Source organism: Oncorhynchus gorbuscha, linkage group LG17, assembly GCF_021184085.1.
Source record: "Oncorhynchus gorbuscha isolate QuinsamMale2020 ecotype Even-year linkage group LG17, OgorEven_v1.0, whole genome shotgun sequence".
Taxonomy (NCBI): domain Eukaryota; kingdom Metazoa; phylum Chordata; class Actinopteri; order Salmoniformes; family Salmonidae; genus Oncorhynchus; species Oncorhynchus gorbuscha.
Genome location: NC_060189.1, coordinates 58,177,418 through 58,198,595, shown reverse-complemented (window position 1 = coordinate 58,198,595; position 21,178 = coordinate 58,177,418). Strand labels below are relative to the sequence as shown.

Here is a 21,178-nt window from a genome sequence, read left to right as displayed (position 1 = left end):
GGAATGAGGACTTGATAAACAGAACATCATTGGTTAACATATTACCCCTGTGGACAAAAAGGAAAAAATGGTGATTGGAGTTTAAACAGAAAATAATCCTAAAAGCAAGAGGGAATTGGGGACATTGTTTGCTACCACACAAGACAGTGTAGGCTCTGGGGTGAATGGTAAAAAAAATAAACACTATCATTCAGCATCACATGATTAATTAGATTAATCATTCTTTATCCTAAAAACACAGAACATGAATTAAAATCCAGTGTTCTACATCAGTTTCCCAAAGACGGTCCTGAATCAGCTGTGTAGTGCAAGGGCAAACACGTGTACCCAGGGGGGCCCCAGGACCGAGTTTGGGAAACCCTGTTCTACATTCTAATGACCTTTGACTCCATAATTTAGGGACATGATGCATTTGCTCAGGTCCTGGGATGAACAATTATTACATAACTGCAGTCAAAGGAGGACAGAGAATGACGTATTAGCAGACCAGTAAACACTTCAACCCAATCCATTACTACGTTAATGGATTAATCATTGCTAGAGAATGTTCCCATATGCATTACAATGGCAAGCTCTTATTGGTCAACCTGAACCACACCCCCAAGCATCTGCAGAGCAGCAGATGAGAAAGCGAGAGATTTCACAAACAACCTGTATGTGACAAAGTCTCTATTTCAGCATGTCTCCCACGCTGACACTGCGCACCATTGTCAAAGCTAGAGACCTGCAAAAATGTTAGCCATTAACCCCATTTTTTTCTTGTTTAAAATGGAGCTGAGTAGACCAGACCCAACTGCTATCGCATTGGTGTCTATGGGAGAGCCACCTCCTTAAGTAGACAGGAACTGACATTCTTTCAATGATAAAACAGCCTTATGAAAGCATCCTCATTTATCCTTATCTTTGGTGGCATTACAGGATTTTGGGTCTGATTCAGGAACATTCTATTCTCCAGCAGAGGGTGCTCCGTCTCCATCTCTGTATAGATCTGTCTTCCCCTCTCAATGTCGAAACAGAGCGTATCAATATTTATCCCAGGCTACAGTATGAGTATGAGCTACAGTATGAGCAACCCTAATGGATAAATCCCATAAAGAGACATGAGACATTTTTAATATGTAGCGTAAGACTGTTCATTCTACACTTTTTAATTAGTTGAAGTGGTACACTTAAAATCATGACCTTTGTACATGACAAAATCATTCACATTGGAACAAAAAAATATATAAAACAGCATAAAAATATACAGAGCAAAAAGTTCAAAAACATTGTTTAAAAGAAAAAAAAAGACGCTTTTGGAGTGTGCTGACGACGAGTGCAGGAGTGGCACAGAAAAAAGGCAGAAAACATGCTTATGGAATTAAAAGGAAAGATGTTGTAAATGTCATTTTTTCCTGATAAAACAAAGTGCGTGTGCTCTACAGTTCAGTATGCAGGCTAAGCTACCACACAAATGAAATCTAAACAGTGTTTTCCTTAGTGAATTTACTGAAGTACATCTAGTCAGAAAGCTTTCACCACCATTCATATTTCATTCCAGTGCAAGTGTGGGTTATCCTGAAGCGGCAGCAACTAATCTTCCCAACTCTAGAAGTACAGTCACTTCTTCATTGTAGCTAACGGATGCTACCCCTCTTAACCATTGTTTCTAGTGTAAATTAGCGGTTAATAGATTAGCAGTGAGTACAACTGCCCCACAGGTTGCTGTTAGTCAATTAGCCTAGCGGCTAATGAGTTAGCGGCTAACAGAACTCTACAACGACTGAGCAGTGTTCCTCTGGGACTGTGACAGGCCACTCCTGGACTGGGCTGGTGGTCTGTAAGACTTAAACATCATGATACGTAGTAGTCCAACTGGTTTAGCGATTATTAGTAGTAACATGTATACATGACTTCATATAAAGTACAGCAAGCACAGCTAAAAACATGTACAGTACACACACCACAGCTCTGCCTGAATTACTTTTGAGGTCAAAGGTCAATAAAGCCCTTTTTGTCCTTCCCTGGTCCCTCTGCTGAACAGAATCTTCTAACCCTAAAGATAAAACAGGTTGTTGACATCTGGTAAAATACATTGCTAAGAGCAGGTATTTATTTGATTTCTTTACTCTTATAGTATTGCACACAAATGTTAGACTTTTCAGTTCTAGCAGACTGTAATTCTTGTCACCCAACAAAGAGGAGAAGACTGGGTTTTTCACGTTGTACATTTACATGACATGTTTCCCTGTTTTCCGAAGCAGTCAACCTATAGAGCAAGAATCTGTCTCTGTAAATTCTCTTTTTCATTGAGGCATTAGTTACCCAGACAGGGAGATCTCATAGTCGCTAGCGGACAGTAGGGAGCACCCCACTTTCCTCACATTCTTGGCATTGGTGATACGTGCGGCAACCTCCACTGGCTTCTCGAAGTAAAGCACCAGGGCCTGCTCAGTGAGCACCGATGCCAGGAACTGCTCAAAGGTGATGGCCCAGTCTTTATCTATGCTGGTGCTGTGAGGCAGCCCCCCCATCTCTGCCATTGGGCCCACCTTCACCGTGAAGCCTGTTCCCTACCCCTCCACCATGGGGCCCGTTCTTGCTGCGCACCAGGACCGTGTCGTCATTAATGTCCTCGCAGTGAAGCTTGTCGTCGAGCTCATGGGAGCCGCCGCTGAGCACGGAGTAGGACGACATGGACGTGTCGTCTTTGGTCTCGTCATCTGAGATGAGCATGGAGGACGATCCCCGTGTCCTTCGGGGACGAGTCCTCCAGCTTAATGTCCTCCATGGCAGACAGCTGCTCGCCCCTGTCATCCCTCTTCACAGGGCCACAGGGCCTGGCCTGGCTCTCCTTCTCCCCCTCTCCTTGGCCCCTCTGCTGGAAGACACCCCCAGGCTTGGTCCCTCCATCTCGGGCTGGCCCACTGGTTTTGGCCTCCTCTGGATCATCCTGGTCCTGCTCCTCCTGGTCCTTGGAATGGCAGAAGAGCTTGCCCACCTCGCCCATTTCCAGCAGCAGGCTGGTGACGGTGGCCGTGGCGTGGTACAGCTCCTGCTCCTGGGCGTCCTCGCTGAACATGTTGTACAGTGTCTTGCACAGCTCTATGAACTGGCTCTGAAGGAGAGAGAGAGTGGAAGACATACAGGTTAGCCTGGGATGGAAGATGAGGTAGATTCATTGGCACGACACACAATTTCATAGCCTCACACAGCCACATTGATCAAGTGGACTCCACTGATTCCCCCTGGGGAGGTGGAGTGGTTCTTAATGCTCTTACCTGGTTGAGTTTGGGCAGATCCTTCATGTTGTCCAGTTTGTTCTTGGTGCCCTGGTTCCACAGCCTCAGGTAGTGGCGGTAGTCAGGGGTGTGTAGTTTCTTCACTGTAGAAACAGAGGTGGCCGTTAAGAGTTAAAAGCTAGCAGCCTGGCACACTGACTATTTATAGGAGGCCATAACAACAACTAATGTATGTGCCGTTGTCAAGGAGAAAGTGTTTAATGAATAAGAGAACATGCACCAATAATGCCCTCAATAAACTGAAGTGGCATGCAGGCCTAGCTTGGGGACCATTTAACACACAACACTCCCAGTTGCACTTTGAGACTGTTCAATTCTATTAGGAATCTATTGCTTTAATGGGAATTTTATTGTCTGGAAAATCAGTATATCGTCCCTAATCAGCGACCGTAGACCATTTTTGCTCCAAGAAAACATGATACATAGAAAAGTAACAGTGCTTCCCCTTTTCATCCCAGACTTTTGGGATGTGTGTGTATGGAGATTAGAGAGCTACAGCTAAGTTCCTTACAGTGAGGTGAGTGTTCTTGAGGTACAGTAAATAAAGGCCTTTGCAACAACAAAAGGAACATGAACGGTAGACTTTGTGGCTTAAGGTATTATCATTTAGATTGGAGCATTTACAAACTAGCGATAGATACGCATGTCTCATAACTGTTTTATAGCAGTGCGTACCTTTCTCAGTCTTGAACGTGACCCTGACAAAGCCATCATCCTTCTCGCTCTTGCACTTGGGGTCAAGGCCTGGAGGAAGGGAAAGGTCAAGAGTGCAAAGGTCAAAGGACACATTAGGAAGTTATCTGAAGAAGACAAAAAAAGTGGGAGGTTGAAATAGGTTGATGCATGCCATGAGTGGAGTGTGACTGTAATTGAGGGCACATAAGGCTCTGGTCAACATTAGTGGACTATACAGGGAAAAGGGTGCAATTTGGGGTGGAAACATTGTGTAACCTCTGGCGTGTTGATGAGGACATGGCCTACCATTGGAAGTTTCCGGGGTGATGTCCTCAAAGAAGTACTGGGTGGCCTCGAAGGCAGAGTCTGGTTCCTGCTCATGGGTCACCTCTGGGAGGGGACAGAAAGATACAACATTTTAGGCCTTACCATTGTTATTATAATTGAGAGCATTTATATAGCGCCTTTCCAAGTGCTGTAAGGGGCGTTATCATAACGCCTCAAATACTGCAGTTGAAAAAGTGCAATATAAAGTGTATCCATTTATCATTATCTTTCCATCGAGGCCTCACACATCCCAATGTTTGATCATAAGTCTGAAGTCATTTCTGTATCCTCCTCTCGCTAAACATCTGTTAGTTCTCAACATATATCATTCTGCCAGAGACAATATTTCCATGTGGCTGGCAAAGGAAAAAAGCTAACCCCATCATTCCGAGAACCAAAACAATAGCTGCTTCAGGCTTTGCTGTTATACAGGGAATTAACGCGACCTGAGCCAGAGATCCATGAAAGCTCTTCTGATTGAGAGGTAGATTTCCAGCAGAGTTAAAATACTGCTGTGTGAGTCTTGAGCACCATCCCTTCTCCATATGCTCAACCAAGCGAGGGAGAGAACAAAATAATTCATCTTTGCTCCTTTACAGTAAATAAATCCAATCCCCTATCCTTAAAACATCCTCCCCCTCACTCAGTTATGACAGCATATAAGGAGTATAGATTTCCCTCTGTGAACAGTACACACACACACACACACTTACCAGGAATCACATGCATCTTGTACAGGAGCTTCAGTTTCTCAGTCAGATCCCCATGGCATAAAACACCTGAAATACACCATAGATGTGATAATTTGTCATAACATTTCATTATGTCTATATATACTTAATATCCATTTTGACCAGTTGCTACAATCGTTAGTCAACTTCTATTTGATACACCCCCTCACCCACCTCCACCAATACTCACTCAGTCCACTAATAAACTCCCGGAAATTAATCAGAGAGTCTCCGTTATGGTCCAGGAGCCTGAAGAAGCGCAGGGCCAGGAGGTCTGCATGGGCCCCGTTGACAGGGGCCCAGGGGAAGAGCAGGGAGAACAGCCCCCTGAACTGCTCCAGGTCGATGCGGTACTGCTCCAGGTAGGGCAGGCTGGGGTCGTGGCGCTCCGTGGGGTTGCTGCCACCCGTTCCACCCCAATAGCAGCTGGTCAGGTGTTCCGCCTGGAGAATGAAGATGGTAGAAATAGATTCATCAGGCTTTTAATGTGAATTAAATAAATATATTACATTTATGTAGCAGTTTTCTAGAAAAATTTTAAGTATAAAGAAGCGAGGTGGAATGAGACCAAATGGTGATACCTGTGCTAAATGTGGGAAAATGTGGTCGCCCAAGGTGAGGAAATGCATATAGATACAGCTGAATTGCTTTGCACAATGTTTCTAATGGATAAGTACTTGATAAACAGAGAATAATGTGAACATTGCACAACATTGGGTATTAAAAGTTCTCTACTTCTAACATCTTATACCAGCACCCCTGACCATTAGAACTGTGCTGAAGACTCATCCGTCTTTCTCCATGTCCTCTAACAGGACTGAGCAGTGAGCGTCCGTTGTGTTAATGGAGTAAAATGCTGTTGCCAGGGTTTTAGGTCTGTCTCTATGGATATTAAGTACCGGCTCCAACTATAGCCCATAATTCAGCGTTGCTGTGGCAGCAGGGCACTATGTGAGAGCTAGGAGAAATGAGACGCCCTGCCAAAGAGAAAGGGAGGCTGAGGAAAAGCAATACAGGAAGAGATTAGTTCCTTTAAGTTCCTATTGGTTAGAGGTCAGTTCCATTTAGTTCATATTGGCTACAGCATGGCTGTCACTCACCTTGAACAGAACGTAGAGCTCCTCCAGTTCGTCGATGCTGAAGGCAGTCTCCGTGACAATGGTTCTGACCTGAAAGAGAACAGTGGATTTAGGAGCTGTGTGAGGAGATCAGAACTAACCAGCATTGAATACAATCAGAAACAATTGCTTAAAATGACTTGAAATCCTCCACACCCAACATCGGGTGTACCATACAGTGTGTGTAATAGCAGGGGTCGTTACCACGTTGCGTTTGGTGGTGTCCTCGATGGTCTGGATGACCCTTAGCCTCTGTTTGAAGCGCATCTGCTCGATCACGTCTGCCCGGATGGAGCCAAACTTCTACAAACAGCCACACGGGACCGAGAGAGAGAGGTCAACACTGCTGCTATCCTACGGCTGGGATATTCACTGAGACTGCATAATCACCAGCCAGAGTAAAGGTCAAAACAGAGTGACAGTTCTACCAGTGAATACACTTGGGTCTAGGAAGCATGGTTGGGCTGAATTACATTTAAACTTAATTGACCCCATCTCTGACAGATTGAAGGAGTGATTGAATGACGGTGTCCTGGTCATGTTGAGAAGACTCACCTCGTAGGAGCTGCGGACCAACTTGAAGATGTCCACCTCCGGGTGGGGATCCCCATCGTCAGTCAGCAGGGAGTGCAGGTGGGGGATGGGAGGCAGGGTGCTGTCCTTATTGGACACGCTGTCCAGGTACCTACACACAAACGTGTCACACAACCAAATCCTTTATATTGACAGCTTATCAATATCAAGCTTTAATTGAATTAAGAAGTGTTCTTACTGCAGTGTTTCAAAACAAGATGATCTCTCGTGTCACTTCCGCCAACACAATTTGACTTTTGACCCGACTCATGGGGTCTGCTCTTTGAGTGAAAAACTAAAGTACCATGACTGACCAGCAAACCCATGTTAAATGACCTAATTGGTTATGGTTAGGATTAAGGTCAGGGCAAAGGTTAGGGTTTTAGTTCAGGTTAGGTGCAGGGTTCCAGTCATGAGTTGGCCTACCAATCATGTCCCTTTAGTCCAGGGCTGTTCGAATTCTGGTACTGCAGGGATAAAAACCCTTCTGGTTTTCATCAGACCTGGTGCACCAGGTGAATACAATTAACTACCAGGTAGAAACAAATCAAGAAGTGTTTCTGCCTTCCAGGACCGAAAATTAAAAGCCCTGTTTTAGTATCTTTGGCCCCTTGTCGGTCTTCCACCCCACCCGCCCTCACCTTCCCAGCACGGTCATGGCCTCTCCATCGTCCTTGGCCCCCAGCAGCTGGTGGATGTTGGCGTGCAGTACGCTGAGTGCCAGCTGGAAGATGACCTTGATGCCCTCGTAGAAGAAGCAGTCGACCACCACCACGGCACTCTCGAAGGGCATGACACTGAGGAACAGGGTGAGGAACCAGGAGAGGGAAATGGTAGAGATGACTCCCAGGTCCTGCATGCAGTCGTAGAGTTCAGGGACGTACTCCCTGGCCAGCTCCTCAAAAACACCCTGGTCTACCAGAGCTCCTGGAGAAGGAGAAGTGGGAGGTTAGCAAGACAGAAGAGGCCTATGCGGACACTGATACAGTAAGAGGGAGAACGATGCCAACAGATATGCACAAAGACCGAGGGACACATACACACATCTGAACACAAAACATAAAATAGAGACACTGAGACCAAGTTAAAAACGCAGAGGCACACACACCAGTCGACCACAAAGCCACCCATTGCCCTACTACAGCCTCATTCCAGGAGCTTCCAACTGACCTACGACCCTGGTGTTGTAGTAGTCAGGCAGCATCCGCTCACACAGAGCCACCAGCAGCCAGAAGGCCTCCTCCTCTTTAGCATACAGCAGCAGTACCGACGTCACAATGTTCATGGCCTAGGAAGAACCACCAAGATTATTCAGAATAATACATTCAACTTCTATAGCGCTTTTCTTTACAGAATCTCAAAGCCCATCAAAAAGCAAAACAAGAATCAAATTAAACAGCTATGTGACAGTAGGTCTGGACTACAGTTTTCAGCCTGAGTTAAATGCCTTCAGAGTTTCAAGCTGCCAACAGATGGACTGGCAGTCAAGAGGGAACCACATGGCTTCGACCCGCAGGGGGAACCAAGATTAGGGACCCGTGGGGGAGTCAGGACAGCTATAGAAGTGGTAAACTACTATGTGACTTGACCATTTATAAACTGAAGAGCAGTGTGAATGTTTGTGTTGTAAAATAAATGTGTGTGTGTGTAGAAGCTCTCACGATCTCACTGCAGAATCAGATGTTTGTCCACAAACATAACATTTTGAAGATTAGGCATTCTGAATGGTTAAGGGTTAAGGTTTGGGATAGACAAAAATAGTGCTTAGCGCTGGGATTGAACACGCGACTTTCAGAGCCGGAGCTCGCAGCTTACGCCCATCCGCCATCCCTGTCCACAGGACTTAAAGGTAATAGTGCCAACATTGCCCCTAGAGGCCGGTTTTGAAGTAATCTCATGACATTCTGCTTTGGCAGTGGATCTAGAGCGACAGGACTGGTGCGTCTGTGTGTGTATACTATATACCATGCGTGTATACTATATACCATGCGTGTATACTATATACCATGTGTGTACCTGGCAGTAGCCTATGTTGGGGTTTCTGAAGGCGTAGGCAGTAAGGACCCTACGTAGGGCAGCGATCCCCATCTCGTTCTGGAAGGCTGGGTGTTCAGGGAGGGAGCGGTGCAGGTCTCTCTCGATCTCCTCCGTGGCCAGGTTGTACTTCCCCATAGACTTCTCTACCAGGTCCTCATAGTAGCCAGGGTGGGTCGCCATCTCGTTGATCGCCCCTGGGGCGGGATATAGGGACCACAGTTAGTATAGCATTAAACGAGGTCCATTGGCACCAGACCATCAGCCAATTGCCATTTTAAAAAATTGGTCTGGTGAAACAAAGTTAATGTCAGGCCTAAGATTTCAGGGGGAAATGGAAAGAGCCTGTTATGAGACTTCCACATTTGGACGTTAACGCAACATCTTAACTCCTCCACATTTACTGGATTGGTTGAACAGAGAACCTCCCCCCAACAGTTATTTTTTGATTCTCTTCAAGACCATAATAGGGGATCTAGTTCCAGGCGTTTATTTTACACCTGGCTAAATTCCTGTGTAGCTCAGTTGGTAGAGCATGGCGCTTGTAACGCCAGGGTAGTGGGTTCGATCCCCGGGACCACCCATACGTAGAATGTATGCACACATGACTGTAAGTCGCTTTGGATAAAAGCGTCTGCTAAATGGCATATATTATTATTATTATTATTATAAATTAGGCTAGCATTGCAATGGCATTGCATATTCAATGTAATCAGTTTCAGAAATGGTTGGAGTGATGAAACCAGAACTCAAGCCATTGCTCATTCCATCTCTACTAACGGTGGGATGCGGCAAGCAGCTAGTAGACATGCAGAGGTAAGCCTTCCACTCTCACTTTAGGCAGAATCCCTTCACACTAAAACCTTAGTGCCTTTATAGCACTCCTGTACTCCCAGCTGTGGAAGCAGCAACAACAACATAGGCTAAACCAATAAGAGGGGAGGGGTGGGGGGGGGGGGGGGTCCTGGGTAAAAGTCTGTTGAATCATAACACCCTCAAATTCACTATTCTAGCGCAGTCAAACTCAGGCTTATCAACAGTTCCCACTGTGACAGTGAGTAGAGGGAAAAGTATAGAGGTTGCATTCAAATTCTGCATCTTCTTCCACATAAAAACACAGCTAGCGAGCTTCGCCAACAGAGACGCTAGGCTAACATGTAAACACACCAGTCCCTCCAGGAAGTGCAGATGTATGGCTGCCATGGTGACTGCGGAAGGTACCACAAGTAGGTCACTAGGGGACGGAAAGAGCAGGTAGATAGTCGCTAACTGTTAGTGCTGTCGCGTGGGTGCAAGACATTTCCTCCAGGAAGAAGAGGCTGAAGTATAAAACATTGTTTGGTGATCTCAGCAGTGACTCTCCCTGTAGGCCAACTGGTTCTTCAAGTTTATTTATATAGGTCAGCTTTTCAAAGCTACGGTGGTCACAATGTAGGCCTACGTCTCTAACACAACCCCTACATAAGCTGCTGTGTTTGTAAAGCCTGGTTAAACCAGACTGACAGTGTTCAGTTTGGCGTACAGTAAGCAGACTATAGAATGTGTGCTCTCACTGTAATACAGTGCCTTGCGAAAGTATTCGGCCCCCTTGAACTTTGACCTTTTGCCACAATTCAGGCTTCAAACAAAGATATAAAACTGTATATTTTTGTGAAGAATCAACAACCAGTGGGACACAATCATGAAGTGGAACGACATTTATTGGATATTTCAAACTTTTTTACAAATCAAAAACTGAAACATAGGACGTGCAAAATTATTCAGCCCCTTTACTTTCAGTGCAGCAAACTCTCTCCAGAAGTTCAGTGAGGATCTCTGAATGATCCAATGTTGACCTAAATGACTAATGATGATAAATACAATCCACCTGTGTGTAATCAAGTCTCCGTATAAATGCACCTGCACTGTGATAGTCTCAGAGGTCCGCAAAACGTTATGTTTGGCGTAAAAGCAACACCCTGAACACACCATCCCCACTGTCAAACATGGTGGTGGCAGCATCATGGTTTGGGCCTGCTTTTCTTCAGCAGGGACAGGGAAGATGGTTAAAATTGATGGGAAGATGGATGGAGCCAAATACAGGACCATTCTGGAAGAAAACCTGATGGAGTCTGCAAAAGACCTGAGACCGGGACGGAGATTTGTCTTCCAACAAGACAATGATCCAAAACATAAAGCAAAATCTACAATGGAATGGTTAAAAAATAAACATATCCAGGTGTTAGAATGGCCAAGTCAAAGTCCAGACCTGAATCCAATTGAGAATCTGTGGAAAGAACTGAAAACTGCTATTCACAAATGCTTTCCATCCAACCTCACTGAGCTCGAGCTGTTTTGCAAGGAGGAATGGGAAAACATTTCAGTCTCTCGATAGAGACATACCCCAAGCGACTTACAGCTGTAATCGCAGCAAAAGGTGGCGCTACAAAGTATTAACTTAAGGGGGCTGAATAATTTTGCACGCCCAATTTTTCAGTTTTTGATTTGTTAAAAAAGCTTGAAATATCCAATAAATGTCGTTCCACTTCATAATTGTGTCCCACTTGTTGTTGATTCTTCACAAAAAAATACAGTTTTATATCTTTATGTTTGAAACCTGAAATGTGGCAAATGGTCGCAAAGTTCAAGGGGGCCAAATACTTTCGCAAGGCACTGTATGCTGTAGCAGTGGACGTGAAGCATGCGGCCCAGTTACAGGTTAGATACAGTACGATACTGCTGCTCAGGCAGGAGATGGGAATGGAATACGTTGCCAAGGCCAAGCTAATGCATGTTTAATGAGACTACCCAAATCCATAAGTACACTGAAAGAAAAGCTCATATTTGACTAATATCAATAATTCTAATACACCTGGATGATGAACCATTCTGTGCTCATACCACAAAAGGGGGTTTGGGAAAACCCAAAACTAAAATCTGATGTGTTTTTCCTGTTGTTTTTCCTCCTGTGATAACAATAACTATAGTAATGAGATGTGTGGTCCCACCACATGATGCCGAATGCAGGTTAGGAGTTGGTGTATGAGCACGTAGTACTGTCGATCTGTGGTCTTTGAGTGTGTGTCAGCGTGGCTTGTGGAGATACAGAATGAGCGAAAGTCGAGTATATGAATGTCAAGAATCGGGGGGCATAATGTAATATACAAATGAGTATGTACAGTGAATGTGAGAGTGCATTGTGAGATCATGCCCACGGACTGTTTGTGAGAACGCGTGCGACTGTTGGCCTCACCGGAGAAGAGCAGCCACAGCTCTCCCCTCATGTTCTCTGGGATGCCTTTAAGCACCAGGTCCTTGGTCTTCTCTGTGCGGTACATACACACCCCCTGGCCGTACTCGGTGATGTGGTTCTTCCACGCCTGTTCCTTCAGGAACTCCTTGGCCTGGGGAAAAATACAAATTGGCAGTTAATAATCTTGCATGTGTTGGAAAAAGAAAAAAGAGAAATGTCATAAGAGACACATTTCATGCCAGTAAAGCTCCCCTTAGAGAGAACTACAGAATGATGTTCAAGGACAGAGAGAGCGAGAGAAAGAAAGTAGACATGCTTAAATTGTTTTAATACACGCAGAATGTAAGCGAGCGAGATCAGGATGGTTCGTAGGAGGCAAAAAACTCATTACCACCTCATTAAATAATGAGCCAGAGAGCCTTCAAAGCCTAAACAATATTTCTAACTTTCGACACAGACGTATGCAGCACAAATACTCCCCTAGAGGTCTCTGAAGAATTTCATTAGGGCTTTATTTACTTCAATTAACTTTGATTTAATATACTTTCCACACACTTCCCCCTCCATTGGTCTACATCTGCAACTTCCCTGCAGGCCTTTGAACTGTGCAATGCAAAGCCAGCTGGAGGTTAGCGCAGGAACAGAACACACTGACTGTAAGCCAAGCTGTTTTAGATCAAGGTTGAGACACTGATGGCACCCGACAGACATGGCCGCTCTGTTTCTGGCTCCTAAATCACATCTGCTAAATAGTTGTAGGCAAGCAATACAATTTGATTTGAGGCTTGGGAAAAGCCTCAGGTTACTACATGCAGAAATTGGATTCCCAATGGCTTATTCAGCATGCAGGTATATACACGCAATTACAGTTTGTTACAATATTGTGTCACTGTAACTAAATGTATTCAACTCAATTAATTTAGTCCAAGTTCAGTTCCATCAATCATGTGCAATCATTCCAATTCTCTACTATAGCATCTTCTTGTGTTCGACCACATGTTTATTTAACTAGGCAAGTCAGTTAAGGACAAATTCTAATTTACAATGACATTCCTACCCCAACCAAACCCAGATGACGCTGGGCCAATTGTGCGCTGTCCTATGAGACTCCCAATCACAGCCGGTTGTGATACAGCCTGGAATCGAACCAGGGTCTGTAGTGACACCTCTAGCACTGAGATGCAGTGCCTTAGACCGCTGCTCTACTCGGGAGCCCCCAACATGTGAACAGAACATTCAATGACCGTACCAGTTTGGGGTTGAACTCCTCCGGCGAGCGGCGGCGGTACATGGTCATGAGGGCCTGGGTGGCGGTGGGCACGCTGTTGTCATTGAGGTTAAACTGGCGCTCACCCTCGGAGGAGCCCTCTGAGCCCAGACTGCTACGTTGGGGACTGCTGGAGAGGAGAGAGCCCTGCTGGGAGTACACCTAGAGGAGAGAGAGACACAGATTCAGGATCAGAATTAGGAGATTGTAATGCAACAAATTATCATGAGTTTATCATAACAACTGTTCTGAGACTTGTGATGAGATGACAAACTAATAATACTGAGAATACACCTGGTGGAGAGCAGAACAAGTCCAGGATCAGGGTAAGGATAGTTAATGCAGTGTGCTTTATGATAAGAGCTGATCGGAGACCTGTGATAATAATCATGCTAAGTATTTACTGAAGACCTGGAGTAGAGGGAGACTTATCAGCAAACTTGGGGAGCAGTTGTGGAAGAGTATAGACCTAAATGATGTACAACATCCTAGATATACAATGACATAGATGTGCCCTCACCTCATCGTCGGAGCTGTTCACACTCCCGGTGGTCTCCCTCTCGAAGTAGATCTTGGAGGTGGTCTGCTGCAGGAAGTCAGAGATCCTCTGGACCAGGAAGTCCCGGTCCTTGAGGTTGGCAAACAGGAAGGTCATCCTGTTCTTGGTGCTGATGGACACTGGGCTGGGGAAAAAGTTGGAGCTGTCTGCCTTCTCCACTATCGTCACCTGGGAGGGACAGAGACACAGAGGTCTGTCACAACAGATATGTCCTTCATATGTCAGTCACAATAGATGTCAGCCATATGTCAGACAACAGATATGCCAGTCATAACAAATCAAATGTTATTGGTCACATACACATATTTAGCAGATGTTATTGCAGGTGTAGCGTAATGCTGGTGTTCCTAGCTCCAACGGTGCAGTAGTATCTAACAATTCACAACAATACACACACATCTAAAGTAAAAGAATGGAGTTAAGAAATATATAAATATTAGGACGAGCAATGTCAGAGTGGCATTGACTAAAATACTAGTGAATTGAATACAGTATAAAATATATTATATGAGATGAGTAACGCAGTAAGTAAACATTAAAGTGACCAGTGATTCCATGTATATTGGGCAGCAGCCTCTAAGGTGCAGGGTTGAGTAATCGGGTGCTAGCCTGCTACCACCCGGTTGTGTCAGACAACAGATACGCCAGTCACATGTCAGTCATAGGAGATTTATATCTTATGTTGCATCCTCATATCTTATTTCATATGAGAAAGTGTTCGATGTAGAACACGAATTACAGTAACCCATCACATGTGTATTGATTTATTTCACCATCTAACCACATAGGTCAATATTCTCATGTGCAATGACCTAAGGCCAACATACCAAGCACACAATAGGTTTCACCATATCAACCCACATACTAGGTGACTGAATTGATTCAGTGCCACACATCGTAACACTAGACATTAGTAGTCGATCCACGTTCTGCCCTGCCAGCGATTGGTAGTTTAAGATGGCTGATGGGGATAGGATGTGACAGGGTGGGTGGGGCGATGGGGTCCTGATTGACATGGCAATGGCTGGGCGAGGGGCAGCCAGTGACTAAAGCAGATTGGGAGTGACAGCCCCTACCAGAGTGTTAAGCCGGCTGCTGCTCTTTCCAACTGCCCTGCTAGTAACCCCCTACAGCAGCACACAGCACAACTTGTCAAAGGTAACCTTTCTTTCCTGATGGAAAATCTCAAATCTATAGTGGTCCCACATTGACTTATGTCTTGGCATCATCCAACAAGTCTAGTTCAACGGTTACCAACCCGAAATCCCAGAGAGCTCCAGTCAGTGCAGACTACTGCTCCGGGCCAACACTAAGCTCCAGGACTATCACCAGAGCCTGTACCCAGCCAGACTCACCTCTCTAAGGGGGATGATGAGGCTGCACAGGGTCTCCTCCTTGGAAGTGAAGCAGATGTAGTTAGTGGAGACAAACATCTGGCCCAGGATGTGCATCTTGTTAAAGGGGGTCCAAAGGGTGCAGCCCGTGTGTCCGTCCAGCTTCTCATCCTTGGGCAGACGGAACAAGGCCCGGTAACGCTCGCTCTTAGCTCTGGCATCCAGGTCCCTGGGTGAGACAACAAGGTTCAAGAGATTGTCTAGTCTAGAGATGGTCACGAATCTAATTCGGAACATATTCTGTTGTCTTTAAATAGCAGCAGTAAATTGAGACTGTCGGTGCAGTTCTTGACACAAACCGGTGCGCCTGCCACCTACTACCATAACCTGTTCAAAAGGCCCTTAAATCTATTGTCTTGCCCATTCATGCTGTGAATAGCACACATACACAATCCATGACTCAACTGTCTCAAGGCTTAAATCCTTCTTTAACCTTTCTCCTCCACTTCAGTCTATATCATGGACAAAGCAGGCATTCTTAATGTTTTGTACGCAGTGTATTTCCATACAAATGTATATATTCCAAATACCTTTACAAATGTATGTCACACATTAAAATGTTTTTTTTTTCCTTTGGATGAAAAATAAAATCAGGTCATTGTAGTGAAAGAGCAATTTGCAACCAAGTATGACAGTATAATACTACAATAGACATCTATATAGGGCAACAGTTCCTACTACAATAGACATCTATATAGGGCAACAGTTCCTACTACAATAGACATCTATATAGGGCAACAGTATGAGTAGTAGTTAGAGAGTTGGAATCTGTCTTGAGGGAAATACATTTGAAAGTCTTGGGCTAATGAAGCAAACTTGGGTGTTCAAAGTTAATAGCGCCAGTAAAAGTTCAGCTGTACCTACAATGATGACAAAGTCGTGCTGTAGATTTAAAGAATGCAAAAGTGTCTGTGAGCCAAACTACTAGAAAGGAACCCAGTTTAAATATACTACTAATGCCTCCTCAGCTGGTTTTCCTCCAGGCACGTTGGAACCAGACTATACATTTCTTTCCTCTGAAGTCATTTTTGTTGTTTGTTGGTGGTCTTATGTAGTCATTTAGTTAAGTTGTGGTATATTGTTTATTAAACTGTGTAAAACTTACAATGTCATGCAACCACATGGAATTGCTGTGAATGGTTATAAGTCATCCGCAGCAAAGATTTTTGTGCAGCATTAGAAATGACTACATCTCCCCAGAAAACCAATCCTTCTCAACTATCAACTGAACCTATTGAGGGGAGACCAACAAAAATCTATCAACTACAACATCCAGCCTCACTAAACCTTCCCAGAACCCCCTCCACCAAACCTCACCTCTTGAGGGCAGACACCTTTTTGGGTGTCTTCCTCTTGAGTTTGGGCAGAGAGCGGTCCTGCTCAAAGCCCTTGTTGTCAAGGAGCTGTCTCATGGCGATGTTGGCCAGTTGCTCCATCAGCTTGAAGGTCTCGTTGATGTTGAGGAAGACCGAGAAGACGTGCTCAGCCACCCGCGTGCTCACCTTGGCCCGAGGAATGGAAGCATGAATGAAAGTTAGAGGGGTGTATGGATGGATAAAGAGACGTTAAAGCGATGGTGACATGCAGTATAGTTGATATGATTTACAAGGCTCACCTTGACTGCATCGGGGAGGAGGAGTGTGGCGCTTTTCTCCAGCTGGGTGATGTCGGCCCAGCGGATCACCAGCTTGGCTGAGGAGGGAAGAAAGAGAGACGGAGAGAGAGACGGAGAGAGAGCGAGCGAGAGAAAGAGAAATTGAAGATGGTTGCATTTATACATTTTTGGGTTGCATAAAAGCCGATCGTTTGAAATATACATCACCTCATCTTAAAAAAAGACATTGTATCCACACAGAGAAAATATCAAGGGGCTGTACTATTTTGGGACTTATGAAGGGTCTTCAAAAGCTATGCATAATCGGTATGTAGTACTAACCAGGTATGCAGTGGTGTGTGTACCTGTGCCAGCATGCCAGTGGACCCTACCTTCTTTCCCCAGCAGGTAAGAGTAGAAGCAGATGTGGTTGATGCTGAGGTAGAGCCAGCCCTGCCGGGGCACATGGCCCTTCCAGTAGCTACAGGAGTAGTAGTTGACCAGCTTCTCCTCTTCAGGCATGCCAAACAGCTTACGGAACGTACAGATGGCCTCCTTGAATTTGTCAGTGTCATCGTCCTCCTTCACGTCGTGATTCTTGTTGTACTCGGCGATAATACCCTGGGGCCAAGAGAGAAATAGACTGAGTGAAGGACTTTGAGAGAGACAATCAATAAAAGTTCAACAATTCATTTTAAAATAGAGATAGCTAAAAAGTGAGAGAGTGAGTGGCAGACAAAGTGAGAGAGCAAAATAAATCTTATCTGGCTAGCTTTTGTAATCTATTCATTGAGTAAGAACTACTTTATCGGCATACAGATACATACAAAATCTGATTTAGAGGCTGTGTCAGTAGCTGGACCTGTTCTTAGGTTACAATAGTAAATATAGCCGGGCTTTGTTATTTCGCCCCTGGCAGGAGTTATTTTGACAATACTACTTTGACTACATGCTAGGCTAATATTACACCTGGCATGACGAACATTTCACAGTCAAAAGTGATATGTTTCAATATCCAAACTGTCAAAATGAATTGTTGACAACCACCATTACTATTGTCACAAAAACCATTACAAAAAGATTTGTGAAATTCCACAAAGCCCACCATGCAATCACTCTAAACACAACCAACCTTCCAAATCCCAGAGAAGTCCATACTGTTTCTTTAGAGACAAGCATCTGCTAAGTGACTCATATATACACTAAACAGTACCTGAACTTTGCCCTTGACAAAGGTAGTGATGTCATTCTCGTTCTCAAAGATGGACAGTGTCTGCAGGAGGTTCTGCTCCAGCCACTCCCAGTGCTCTGTGATCTCCTTACGGGAGCACCCTATGGAACGAGGGAGGGGAGAAGAGACAGAGGAGGAGACAGGGGTGCATCAGGGAACTTTATTACAAGAGGCTCCCAGGAGAATGTGGAGGCATGGAGTTTCACCCATCCCTCATTTTCTTTGAGACATTACAGCATGTCGACTGAGACGCTCTTCATCATTTTTACAATTGTATGCAAATGTAACATATTTAGCATACTTGGAATCCAAACCTACTCTTCTGGATACTAAGTAGTATGGAGGTACATGATTCAGGACCAGTGACAGACAGTACGGAGAGCAGTAACAAGCTGTTCAGACGGCTAATCAAGACTACTAGACAACCCACCAGGCTATAAACCTAGGTGTTATTTTAGACTGACCTAAAAAATTTAATTTAACCAGGCAAGTCAGTTAAGTACAAATTCTTATTTACAATGACGGCCTAGCAACAGTGGGTTAACTGCCTTGTTCAGGGGCAGAACAGATTTTTAAACTGTTAGCTCGGGGACTCTAGCACCCTTTCGTTTACTGGCCCACATCAGAAATGTGCCCAGTTCAGCTTTTTAATTACCTTAGAAATATTGTCAAAGTGTGACTATTCCTCTGTCAAGCCCACACTGACTAATGCATGTTTTTATTACTGACAGGCTTGATTATTGCAATACACTCCTGTCTGGTCTCTTGTCCCTCCCCTCAACAAAAAAACATTGGCCAGCTTTAATTAATTCAGAATGCAGCAGCACGTGTGCTTACAAAGGCCAGGAGGAGAGCACACACACCACCTATTTTAAAGTCACTGCATTGGTAAGCCAGTTAGTTTTAGAGTGGATTTTAAAATTGCTTTATTGATTTTTAAAGCACTACGTGGGTTTGCACCTGAATACATGTCTGATATCTTAAAAGCATATGTGCCGGGTTGTCCCTCTGATCCTCTGTCACTGGCCTTTCAGCTGTTCCAAAGGTCACTCAGAACCACAACGTTTGGTGAGGCTGCCTTCAGCCACTATGGTCCTGGCCTTTAGAACAGCCTCTAGACATGCTTTTACTTAGGGTTCTTTTAATCATATTCCCATATATAATCACATGTATTTTAATGCATTAGTCTCATGTGTACTGTTATTTTAAGTTCTCTTAAATGTTTTATTGTCTTAAATACAAATAACTATCTTTCTCACCTTTTATTTGTTAATCACTTTGAAACACATCCTGTAAGAAATGTGCTATATAAATCAAGTTTGATTAAATCTAGACAGCCCAGCCACTGACATTACTTGGCCATCCCCTATGCTCGGCCTACATTTACTACCACACATATGGCGATAAGCTCATGGCTAGCGCGCTATTGGCTAATTAGCTTCAGATATGTTACGATCCTACTTAAAAAGGTGAAATAATAATGCCCTGCAATACAGCACACCTTAAATTCGAGAATTTTGAATAGTATTGGCAGGCAAATCCTTATTGGTGCTACTGTGGCTACTTGTTAGCAGCTACTTGTAATAAATAATATTGTAATATATGCCATTTAGCAGACGCTTTTATCCAAAGCGACACAGTCATGTGTGCATACATTCTACGTATGGGTGGTCCCGGGGATCGAACCCACTACCCTGGCGTTACAAGCGCCATGCTCTACCAACTGAGCTACAGAAGGACCACTTAGTGGTTGTGAAATCTGAGAGCCAGTCCAGGCAGAGCCTGCTAGCACAGAAACCTCAGTGTCCACTACCGTTAGAGGCCTCATCCGTCATCCATCTCCCCTGTAAGTAGCCCACTGCTGCTCATCTCTTAGCTACATTAGTGATGACGTCTGGCAGACAGACTGCTCCACGCTCCCTCTGTGCTGGAGGATGGGCGGATAGGGAGAGGGGAGGGAGGAGTGGTTGCCATTTCAAGGCCAGCCCTCAGGAGTCTTCTTCTCTGGGCTTCCATTTCAGAGAGGGTCTTCTCTCCAGTTTCTTTCCCCTACTCCTTTTTCCATATGGGACCACCCACTAAGGCAAATACACATGCTCGTAGTCACACACTATTCAAAGTCCTCCAACACAAGACCCCCCCGATAAAGCCAGATTGAGCTACAGGCCTTTCTATTATATCATGGATGCTGTGTGTGTGCAGGACTTTCCTAAGTCAACTTATATTATTTTGTGACTAGAACAGTCCAATTGTTGTGATACAATTTGTGTTTTGATCTTATTATTTCCGTGATCATTTCATTTTGGGTCATACAATGTAAAATAAAAGTTATTTCTATCAATGTTATAAAAGTTTACATTCTAATACAGACTTCGTCATCAGTCCTTTGTATTGGTCTAGACTATATGTCTGACAGATGAGACTGACTCACAAACAAAAATGAGAAATCAAAACATGACCTACCTGGCATCCGTGACCCCCTAACTAAAACTAAACTCAGGAGTCATAGTCAAAACCGTTGCAGTGTGCGTGTGTCTCTCCGCTCTCTCGCCATTCATTTAAAAACAGAGCCATTGTTCATTACATCTGGAGAGTATAGTTCTGAAGCCTCTCCTTACTTACACAATGATCCCTCTTTAAAAATAAATCCTTTCTTTCCTGTCCGCTTGTCATGGGTCCGTGGTACTGCATTATGGCTCCTCCAGAGTAATAAATTATTTGTGTGACATAACTGCTCAAGGAAAGAGGAAGATTGGGGTTTCTGTGATGTCACAAACCATTGTAACTAGCCAAAAGAGGTGTGATGAGATAGCCCATTTGATTGAGATCGTGTCAGTATCTTACATTTACAGCCCTGAGTTAACCTTTTAGCTTTTCCATATAGGACATTAGGGTGGTTAACCCTTCAACATGCAAAGAGAGAGTGTTAACAGATGAAGTCAGCAGATGTAATGTAAGATTTACCATGCTAGCTAATTAAATTTTAAAAAGCATGACAGCCCCTCGTATTTTGAGCGAATCACCATCGATTCCCATTCCTGGTATCCGTTTCTCCCCAGTCTAGCCCTTTAAGAGCAGTGGGCCATGACGTGATGCTTGGCATTAGCAGGAAGTGAGAACATGGTGCAGGAAGAGAGGGCCTTGTGTGAAAAGGGGAGGGGG

At 44.5% G+C, this 21,178-nt stretch overlaps 1 protein-coding gene across 1 annotated transcript in view; it reads right to left on the bottom strand.

Moving 5' to 3' along the window:
- Nucleotides 1-1,127: 1,127 nt before the first annotated feature.
- LOC124001706 (TBC1 domain family member 9-like) overlaps nt 1,128-21,178 on the bottom strand; it is a 29,329-nt gene continuing 9,278 nt past the window's right edge. Inside the window, 21 exon segments of the mRNA XM_046308708.1 lie at nt 1,128-2,725; nt 2,727-3,097; nt 3,261-3,364; nt 3,957-4,025; nt 4,263-4,346; nt 4,997-5,062; nt 5,205-5,457; nt 6,115-6,183; nt 6,337-6,435; nt 6,688-6,817; nt 7,347-7,632; nt 7,876-7,993; nt 8,722-8,936; nt 11,972-12,122; nt 13,221-13,400; nt 13,759-13,965; nt 15,153-15,360; nt 16,509-16,693; nt 16,807-16,883; nt 17,178-17,406; nt 17,999-18,117. Coding sequence (XP_046164664.1) covers nt 2,479-2,725; nt 2,727-3,097; nt 3,261-3,364; nt 3,957-4,025; nt 4,263-4,346; nt 4,997-5,062; nt 5,205-5,457; nt 6,115-6,183; nt 6,337-6,435; nt 6,688-6,817; nt 7,347-7,632; nt 7,876-7,993; nt 8,722-8,936; nt 11,972-12,122; nt 13,221-13,400; nt 13,759-13,965; nt 15,153-15,360; nt 16,509-16,693; nt 16,807-16,883; nt 17,178-17,406; nt 17,999-18,117 — 3,467 coding nt within the window. The 3' untranslated portion in view covers nt 1,128-2,478.